Source organism: Bombus vosnesenskii, unplaced genomic scaffold, assembly GCF_011952255.1.
Source record: "Bombus vosnesenskii isolate JDL3184/JDL3185 unplaced genomic scaffold, Bvos_JDL3184-5_v1.1 scf7180000013718, whole genome shotgun sequence".
NCBI lineage: Eukaryota > Metazoa > Arthropoda > Insecta > Hymenoptera > Apidae > Bombus > Bombus vosnesenskii.
The window spans coordinates 22,874-33,024 of NW_022883194.1; the positions used below are offsets into that span (position 1 = coordinate 22,874).

A 10,151-nucleotide genomic window follows, 5' to 3' on the forward strand; every position below is an offset into this window, starting at 1 on the left:
AAAAAAAAAAACATGTTCACAACAATAGAAACCAACTGGCGGTCCTGGCAAGACGCGATCGGGGAAATACAACTGGCCTTAAATTGTACCACCAACCGCGTGACTAAGTCAAGCCCGTTGGAACTACTAATCGGTAAAACAGCGAGACCCTACGGCTTATCCCTACCCGACAATATCCAAGAAAGAGAAGTAAATATCTCCCATATAAGACAGCAGGCGATAAAGAATATAGAAGCAAGCGCCAAATACGATAAGGATAGGTTCGACGAAAACAAAGCTAAAATAGTTAGGTTCAACCTTGGCGATTTCGTATTACGCAAAAACGAGGAAAGAAACCAGACGAAGTTAGATCCGAAATTCAGGGGTCCATTCGTAATAGCACAGACTTTGGAGGGAGATAGATATACCCTAAAAACCTTAGACGGCAAACGATCATATAAGGACAGACACGACAGACTGAGAAAAATGCCAGAAGGTTGCGTCCCTGCTGAGTTAGACGTCTGCGGTGATGACAACGGCGGTGATAATAACGATGCAAGTACACTGACCTCAGAGGATCATTAACACTGCGTTGTGGTCATAGTAATACACCGAGTGGTTTTATGTGCTTTTTGTTGTAACCCGTTGAGTGGGTTGATGTGCTTTTGTTGTAACCCGTTGAGTGGGCATACGTGCTTTCTGGGTGTAATGCACCCAACATGGCAATACGATCCAACAAACTGAGGTTCACCAGTGTACCAAATCGAAAATGATCTGTTGTGTCATTACGGTCTGACTGGCAACTCACAGAACGCACCTAACACTTTGAATACAAATTATAACATTACAAATTCCTATTCTCTTTTATTTTCCTGTTGTCAAACCTCCGAACGAAACTTTGTTGTTGCACTGGACCCTTGACTTACTTGGACATTTAGTTAAATCGTAAATAATGTCAGTTGTATCGAATCTAATGTAAGAAAACACGATATTTTAGTTACACACGAGGACGTGTGATAGTCAGGATGGCCGTGTCGGAGATGAAAGAACACCGGAGCCTTTGGAATTTTGGATAATCCCGCAACATTGTAACCTAGAGTCTACTATAGCTGTAATTGAACAATTGTAGTTATTCAACCCGATTGTAATTATTCGAGAATTGTGATAATGAGCTTGGGCTCGAGGCGACAGTCAGTCGCCGAACGTAGCCGCGGTCACGGGATGAACGCTTTGCCTAACAAAGGTATGGAGTAATTCTATAGCTCTCCTTAAAAGAAATATTTGTGGCGACACGCGACAGTAAACTTTCCAACGGTTTCTGTCCCGTGGCTCGCCACGTGCAGACCCTATTCTTCGAGTAAGATGATTGCCAGATGTCGATGCGTACATGTTCGGCTAGCCCGAGGGCCCGTTATAAATCTTAAGGTTTAGTTAACTAAAGTCCTTCAAACGGACAAACGGTCTTTGTCCCAACTACGGGAAGATAGGGGAGACATATTTTTCAACGAGCGGCGTCTCCCACTAACAACTTTCCCTCGAGGGCGGCTAGCATCCTTTTCTAACCACCGATATGGAGATTGACCAATTAGCAGCAACGTCAATTTCTCTTACTTTCTGAACGAAGGCTTTTCTCGACGAATCCGATGATCTCGTGTCCTTAGACACACCCCGTTATAGTTTTCCTGTGTGGCATCATCGGGACGGGAAAGGCATTCTCGCTCGCGATCTCATCGATCAAAGAGTAACGCTTTCGCGATCAGTGATTATTCTCAGACTTAGGCTTTGTGAGTACGTTCTGTTGTCATCCCGTTATTTAGCCCGAGAGCATCGTCACTAGTGTCGCGAGTGCCGAACCGCCGTGATCAATTGTTAAGACTGTAATAATTCTATCATTGTAATAAACTACGCCTGTGTGTACCATATCAATGGCTAATCCTCGAGAAGATTCATTTGACGTCCACAACCCCATTTCCAGTGATGATTCGACAAATATATATATATATATATATATATATACTTATAAATATTTCATTCCCTGACACAATGTCAAGCAATTGTATCGAATATGTTTAATGTCGCAGAGAGCAATGGAACTAAATCCAAAAGAACCAACACTTATGTACGTGCTTGGTACTTGGTGCTATCAAGTTTCTGATTTAACATGGTATCAAAGAAAAATTGCATCTGTAATATTTGGAGAACCGCCATCTTCATCATTCGAGGAAGCTCTAAAATATTTTGAAACTGCAGAGGAAATTGATCCCAATTTCTATAGTCAAAATTTATTAATGTTGGGAAAAACCTACTTAAAATTAAATTAAAAAGAGCTAGCTACGAAATATTTAAAAATGACCCTTGATTATCCTGCAAAGAACGAAGATGATCGAGATGCTAAACAGGAAGCGCAGAAGTTGTTAAAGAAATTTTAACAAACTGGACAGAAGTTATAATCTATTATATGATAAATTGGAATTGAAGGGATAGAAGGGATAAAGAAAAATTTAGAATCTATCTTTTAAGTAGAAGTATAAAATTTATTTACTATAATGTACAATACAACTTATGTGTGATGAGCCTGTTATACACAACATCTATTTACAGTTCCCAAGTAAAGTAAGTAGTAGTTCCCATATAAAGTAGTCCCCAAGTCTAATTAGTTTAGCGATCAGGAGAGTATTCTTCTTCTTCTTCTTCTTCTTCTTCTTGTTCATCTTCATTCGTATTCCTGCGACGCCCCAGAATTGCTTCTGCTTGCAACCTGGTGAGCAACTGGAGATATGGACGTGCTGCTGGGCTGCCTGATCTTCGTCCCGTCCTTCCCGTCAGATGGTATAAAAGGTAGCGATGCAGGCCAAATTCCGAGATGAATTCACCACATGGGCAAATAAAGCTCACCATAACGTAATTCGGTGGTAAACTGTCTGGAGATTGTGTTCTGATGTGCAAGCTATTGTAACCAAGCGGGCACTCTCCCATCGTTTTGTTATAAGGCACGATCTGGAAAAATAAAATTAAGATAGGTAAATGAAAAATAAATAAATAATAAATAAGCAAATAAAATAAATAATTTCAAACAAATTGTTTGAAAAATCAGTGGAAGAAACGATTTGAAGGAAATAAAATACTTACTGCTCCAAGTGTGGTGAAGATGTATAAGGACGCTTTCAATCGCGAAGCGCTTCCAAACGTGAAGAACTTTCGAACTCGAAGTACTTCCAAATGCGAAGAAGAATCTGGAAAAATAAAATTAAGATAGATAAATAAAAAATAAATAAATAATAAATAAGGAAATAAAATAAATAATTTCAAACAAATTGTTTGAAAAATCAGTGGAAGAAACGATTTGAAGGAAATAAAATACTTACTGCTCCAAGTGTGGTGAAGATGTATAAGGACGCTTTCAATCGCGAAGCGCTTCCAAACACCAAGAACTTTCGAACGTCGAGAATTTTCAAACGTCAAGAACTTCGAAGCGTCAAGAACTTTCAAACGTTCTGTTCGATAGTCGAATTGGGAATGTGATCTCCGAGCTAGTTGTCGGGCTTATATAGACGCCATTTCGCTTCATGTTTGCCACCATTGCCTGGGTTAAGACTCTTAAGGGGGTCCCCTTATTAACAGGCTGGTAAAGCCTAAGCAGTTGTTCATTTGTTTGGTGTATGAAACACGGTTTAAAGGACAGACGTATTGTGCAGCAGGTATGCGAAACCTTCTTAATTACGGAAAGTCCGAGAATGCTTCTGAGAATATACAATGACAACAGAGTTGGGGGAAAGTGCGATTCTTATTTATTTTTGCCCCTTTAATGAGGGTCATAACACCGGTCCGCACCTTTGTTAGACGGAGCGCCCGTCTCGTTGACCGTGGCTACGTTGGGCGGCAGGCTGTCGCCCCGAGCCAAAGTTCACCGTCACTAATCCCGAACAGTTACCATCGGCTTGGATAACTGCGATTGTTTCATTACGGCTATAGTAGACTCTAGATTACAATGTTAGGAGGTTAGGAGGGGCCCCGGCGTCCTTTCGTCTCCGACATATTGAAACATTGAACGATACATCTACCATCGCCTTATTATTTCTTATGCATTAATTACACAATCGTCGTATTAAGTATATAGTAAATACAGCAGAGAAATATTTGATCGATATAGTTGTCGGTCGCTTGAGCTATTCCGATGATTATATTGTAAATATCGTTGGCTTTGAATATATTTTATCATCAAGGGACAGCTTCTTATTGTTGGTATTTGGCGGAGGGTTACGATGACGAGTGGTAAACTCCTTCTAGGTAGGTTCAGGGAGAGGACAAGAGGTAGCTATATAATTCAAAAGCATTAATAGCTCCCGTTTTCCTTCTGCTTGAAAGAATGATTTATTGTCATTAGCCGATTTTGCGAAAATTTGTTGAAAAATTTGCGGCTAATTTTCCCTTCAAAGTGTTCCAAAAAAGTGAAAAATTGAAATTTCGAAAAACCCTCCCAGCGTTACCTGGGGAAAACTGTTACCTAACGAATGAACTTTGAGTTTTTTATTTCAGATGATGCAGCACCAAGTTATGAGCAATTCTACTTTTTTCCGAGACACGTCCGAATAATTACTGCCATTGCCGTATTTTTTAATATTTCTCCGTGAAAATTTTATACAATATTCTTCGAATGTCATACTTTAATGTACTATTGGTTTTAATAAAGAGTATCTACAGCCAATTTACCTAAAAAGTTTTGATAAATTCCCATATATCGCGTTATTTCTGTTCGTACTATACCAGGATAGACGGCATTCACTGTAACACCAGTTCCTATATGACATAAAAAATAATGCTTTATCGATTGTATTATTTATTCAAAAATAAATTTTATTTTCTGTTAAAATGACAAAACCTTTCAATTTATTTGCCAATTCCTGTGTAAATAGAATATTAGCTAATTTGCTCTGTGCATATGCTTCGCCAGGCTCATAGGTTTTCTCATTATTCAAATCGTCGAATTTAATTTTGCCACGCTTGTGTGCTGTTACGCCATGCGGCTTGCCATAGATCATATTCTTCACTGTCGGTCGCGGCACTATAATGTCACAGACGGATCGTCGCGGCTGCCCGGCAAAATAAACATTGTAGTGGCAAGCGCATGGTTCATTAAGCAGAGCGACCTCCAGGAACGTCGATTCGTGGCCGTTATTTGATCTGGCGTAAAAGACGGTGGCGTGATCCGAAGGTAGTGGGGGTCGCCTTCCAGAAAGAATCAGAACGTTTCGAGAAGCCAAACTGTCTACACATCTTTTGTATCGCGCATTCCATAGTAACATTTCCTTTGTTGTCCCATTTATATTTTATAGTTAATAAGTTGTGCAATAAACATTAATTTAGTTGTGTTAATTCTGTGAGATTTCATTGAACCACCCTTATTATCATAATCGAAATAAGGGAATCGATCAGTTCGTGGCGTCGATTGTTCAATCGTAACGAGGACTTACAACTCTCGTTGACGTGATATCTCGCGATCGCGTCTCTCCGCGAATGATCGAAACATTTTGGTCCTTCGAGCCGGATCACGTGCCAGTGAAGAGTGCACTTACCAGTGACCACACAGTGCCACGTGACTTTATCAAAACCAGTGACGTCAGGCGCGTCATCTTCGAAGAAGCACATCCCATTGGCAAGGGAACGCAACCACGCAGCCTTCCGTCGCAGCTGGACAATCATCAACGCAACGAATTTCACAACTTAACATACACGCGACCTCACGCCGCACGACAGTAAGGTAAGCTCGTTCCTTATTTCAACCATCTCCTATCCTCGGCAACGATGACGAGCGAAGACCAACTCATCTCTCTGCGTCGGAGACGAGGCTATTGTAGCGGCCGATTCACATATTTATCGAATCGACTGGACGAGTACGAGCAATCTGAGAGTCAGCAAAATTCCTTATTAAAGAATTACGAGAAACAACTGACCGAAGTTGCGAGTCAATTCGAAGCGATTCAACTCGAATTAGAAGTATTGGACGAGGAGGAACAAGCGCGCGGCTTCGAAATAAGGGATCAGTACGTCGCGGTAGACACAAGGCTACAAAATCTTCTGAGGAACGCGCAAACAGCTTCGCCGTCGACATCCATAAACCCTCCAACCTGTGCATCATCCGCAAGTTTAAATCCGATATCCATTAAATTACCAGATCTTCGGCTCCCTACCTTTGACGGAAGCTTAGAAAAATGGAACACGTTTTATGATACCTTTTCCTCCATAATCGATAAAAATCCTAGTCTCACTGACATACAGAAATTCCATTACCTGCAGTCCGCCCTGCAAGGAGAAGCAGCCGATTGTTTAAACGCGTTACCCCTTAGTAATGTAAACTACAGTCAGGCTATTGCCGTTCTCAAGGAAAGTTTCGAATGTCCACGATACACAGCGTTCAGTCACTGCATGGCAATAATTGATTATCCAAGGATAACCAAGGAATCTCCAACAGAATTAAGGCGCTTAGTCCACACATTTAAACAACACATATATGCATTGAACAAATTAGGAGAATCCTACCCCGATACCAGTGCTATGCTCAACAGCCTCATCCTCTCGAAAATACCACTAAGTATCCAAAAGCAATGGGAAATGACGCTGCCCAATAACGAGGTGCCTCCGTACATTCATTTACTAAACTTCCTAGAGAGATTAGCACGAAGCTCCAGACCGATCACCACAGTCAGACAAACAAGAGAATCACCGGAACAAACTACTCCTGTCCGTCAACGCGCATCACGAGGGCATGCACTTACGGCGACACAGGTTACTCCAACATGCCCCACCTGTCAAGGACCACACCCCATTTGGAGATGTGACACCTTCAAAACCAAATCCCTTCGCGAACGCATTCGGGAGGTCAAAAGGGCATCACTATGCCTCAACTGCCTCGGGAAAGGGCACACAACGAAGCATTGTTTCGCAGGATCATGTCGCGTATGCGGAGAACGACATCATACAATGCTGCATAGGACAAAACGCCATTCAGGGTCTCGTTCCAGCACGTCCAGCCCGAAATCTTCCCCATCAAATAGCCGATCCACAACACCTTCTTCGCCACCCTACGTATCACCCACTCGTCGCAAAAGGCACACAACAGACCACAGATCGGAAACACCACGAACAGCCGCGTCTGCAAGTCCACCGCCCAGTGACAAACGAACACACAACCAATGACGCCGACGATCGACGACTCCGTTCATGACCGAACATATCAAACCAATAGCATCCGAATTACTGTCCAATGATCTAGTCATCACAGCGCAGATTAATATTTTGAATGATAAACAGCAACCAATCCGTTGTCGAGCGTTGCTCGACACCGGATCCAGTATGAACTTCATTACCGAGGAATTAGCAAAATCGTTAAAGATAAGGCAAAACAAATGTTCGGTCCCGATCGGAGCTCTAGATACCTTGACAACGACCTCTAAGCGACACATCACGGCCACGATCACTTCCACTGACGGTACATACACGCGGACATTAACGTTCCTTATCATCCCAATCATATCAACCTTAATTCCCAGCGAACCCATCGATCGTTCGACACTTGAGATACCAAAAAATCTCAAATTGGCCGATCCACGATTTCATTTACCAGCTCCGATAGATGTACTATTAAGCTCAGGTTCAACACTCGCGTCGATGTGTGTGGGACAAGTCAACCTCACGCAGCCAGACGAGCCTGGACTGCGTTTGCAAAAGACGCGATTCGGATGGGTAATCGGGGGGAGTCCAACTTCCCAAACCGCTACAAACATATTTCACACATCCACGACGACTTTACAAGCAGACCTCGCGCGGTTTTGGGAAATCGACGAAGGACCCTCAATTAAACATATCTCAGAGGCAGATCGACGATGCGAAGAACACTTCCAAGCCCACACCCGACGCACCAGCGAAGGACGATACATCGTCGCTCTACCTTTCAACGATCAGCTTCAGTCACTCGGATCCTCTAAAACGCTGGCGAGTAAACGACTCGCCTCACTCAATCGCCGATTCCAGCGCGACAAACGCTTCGAATCAGAATATCGAACGGTAATACGGGAATACCTGGCGTTGGGACACATGACGAAGGTCAATGACAACCACTCCGACGACAACGGATACTATTTACCCCATCATGGCGTGACCAAAGCATCGAGTCAAACCACCAAACTCCGTGTAGTTTTCGACGGATCGGCACCAAGCACTACCGGAACCTCCTTAAACGATACACTTCACACAGGACCCAAGTTACAGGAAGATTTATTTTATATATTAATTAGATTTCGCGCTCATCAATACGTACTCACCGGCGACATCGAGAAAATGTATCGGCAATTCCTCGTACGACCAGAGGATCGGAAATATCAAAGGATATTATGGCGCAGCGCGAGTGGAGAAACAGAAACATATAAGCTTAACACTGTAACGTTCGGTTTATCCGCAGCCCCGTATCTAGCTATTCGGTGCCTCAAGCAACTGGCAGAGGACGAAGGACATCGATTTCCACGTGCAGCACAGGTACTGCAGCGGGATTTCTACGTCGACGACGCTCTCACCGGAGCTGAAACGAAGGACGAAGCCCTCACGCTCAGAACAGAACTCACCAATTTACTTCAACTGGCCGGCTTAAACATACGAAAATGGGCGTCGAACGATAATGACTTATTACACGGACTCTCCTTAGAAGAAACAAATCACCAACATTTTTTGGGCGACTCGCAAACCTTGAAGACGCTGGGAGTGTTATGGAATTCATCCGACGACTCTATTCTTTACTCGGTCGAAGTCAAACCCACGCCGTCTCGAGTCACGAAACGAATCATCAGCTCGGAGATTGCAAAAATTTACGATCCGCTCGGTCTGCTCGCACCGGTGATTGTCCGGGCCAAGATGCTACTTCAACGAATATGGTCGTCGAAAATCGATTGGGATGAATCACTTCCGATCGAGTTACATACAGAGTGGGAAAGGTACTATGCCCAATTACCCTTATTAAACAACGTCAGGTTCCCACGCAAGGCAATAATCGAGTCCGCAATGGAAATTGAACTGCATGGTTTCTGCGATGCCAGCGAAAGGGCTTACGGAGCCTGTATTTATCTTCGAACCCTTAACACCAACGGCCGTGTTTGGACCCAACTTTTAACCGCAAAATCGAAAGTCGCCCCACTCAAGTGCCAGACCATTCCTCGGCTCGAGCTGGGCGGAGCACTCCTTCTTACGTCCCTGATGTCGACAATACAACAAGCCCTATCCCACAAAATTACTCGAACTATCTATTGGACCGATTCCACTATCGTCCTCCATTGGCTCAATACATCACCTCACACCCTTAAAACATTCGTCGCTAACAGAGTCTCCGAAATTCAAACAAAAACCAGCATCCGTGATTGGCGCCACGTTCCTACCGACGACAATCCCGCGGACTTAATATCACGCGTCCAAACACCCGAAGAGTTTCTGCGCCCAACCATCTGGCAGCACGGTCCTGCATGGCTCTACCAGTCGGAAGGCTATTGGCCGACATGGGCGCTAACACCGCAAATTGAAGTACCGGAGCAGAAGGGGGCGATTTGTCTGTCCACAAACCCCCCCGATTACTGTTTGTTGCAAAGGTATTCATCCTGGCCCAAGTTGATACGAATCATAGCTCGTTGCCTCCGTTGGAAACAGAAAAGGAACCGAGCGGCACCACTAACCGTTACTGAATTACGCATAACGCACAATAAACTGATAAAATTGTTGCAAAACATCCATTTCTCCGAGGAAATTCGCACACTCCAAAAAGATCGGAACGCGGCGATAAAGGGTAAGCTCACGCGACTCAATCCGTTCATAGACAAGGAAGGAATATTGCGAGTCGGGGGTCGACTCAGTCATTCGTCGATGACCTTCGCCCAGAAACATCCCATAGTATTACCTAGGTCATCCGTTACAACACGCATCATAGACCACGAGCACAAGATCCACATGCATTCCGGAACGCAGGCTACGTTATACGCAGTAAGACAAAGATACTGGCCCGTTGACGGTCGAAGTCAAGTATGGCGGGCGATCAAAGGCTACGTCCGCTGCTGCCGCGCTCAACCACCGCCGGTAGAATACGTGATGGGTAATCTGCCGGAGGCGCGAGTAACGGAATCTCGCCCATTTACAAACGT

At 43.8% G+C, this 10,151-nt stretch overlaps 2 protein-coding genes across 2 annotated transcripts; one reads left to right on the forward strand and one right to left on the reverse strand.

Moving 5' to 3' along the window:
* Positions 1-4,660: 4,660 nt before the first annotated feature.
* LOC117238890 (retinol dehydrogenase 12-like) lies at positions 4,661-6,140 on the reverse strand. Its single transcript, XM_033504095.1, has 3 exons — positions 6,047-6,140; positions 4,859-4,987; positions 4,661-4,776 (listed from the first exon to the last, which is right to left on the reverse strand). The coding sequence occupies exons 1-3, from the start codon at positions 6,138-6,140 to the stop codon at positions 4,661-4,663; spliced, it is 339 nt and encodes a 112-aa protein (XP_033359986.1).
* Positions 6,141-7,197: 1,057 nt separating this feature from the next.
* Positions 7,198-10,102, forward strand: LOC117238891 (the record flags this gene model as incomplete). The annotated part of the gene is made up of 2 exons (XM_033504096.1): positions 7,198-7,465; positions 8,435-10,102. Coding segments are annotated over exons 1-2 (1,936 nt in total), but the record flags the coding sequence as incomplete, so codon positions are not given.
* Between the last annotated feature and the right edge of the window lie 49 nt (positions 10,103-10,151).

Excerpts from the sequence above, each read along its gene's own strand:
- LOC117238890 (XM_033504095.1), bottom strand. The coding sequence starts at position 6,140 with ATGGATATCGGATTTAAACTTGCGGATGATGCACAGGTTGGAGGGTTT. Across the intron at positions 4,988-6,046 it reads CGCGTTCCTCAGAAGATTTT|CACACAAGCGTGGCAAAATT; the intron begins GTAGCCTTGTGT and ends ATGGCGTAACAG. Across the intron at positions 4,777-4,858 it reads ATTGGCAAATAAATTGAAAG|GAACTGGTGTTACAGTGAAT; the intron begins GTTTTGTCATTT and ends TATGTCATATAG.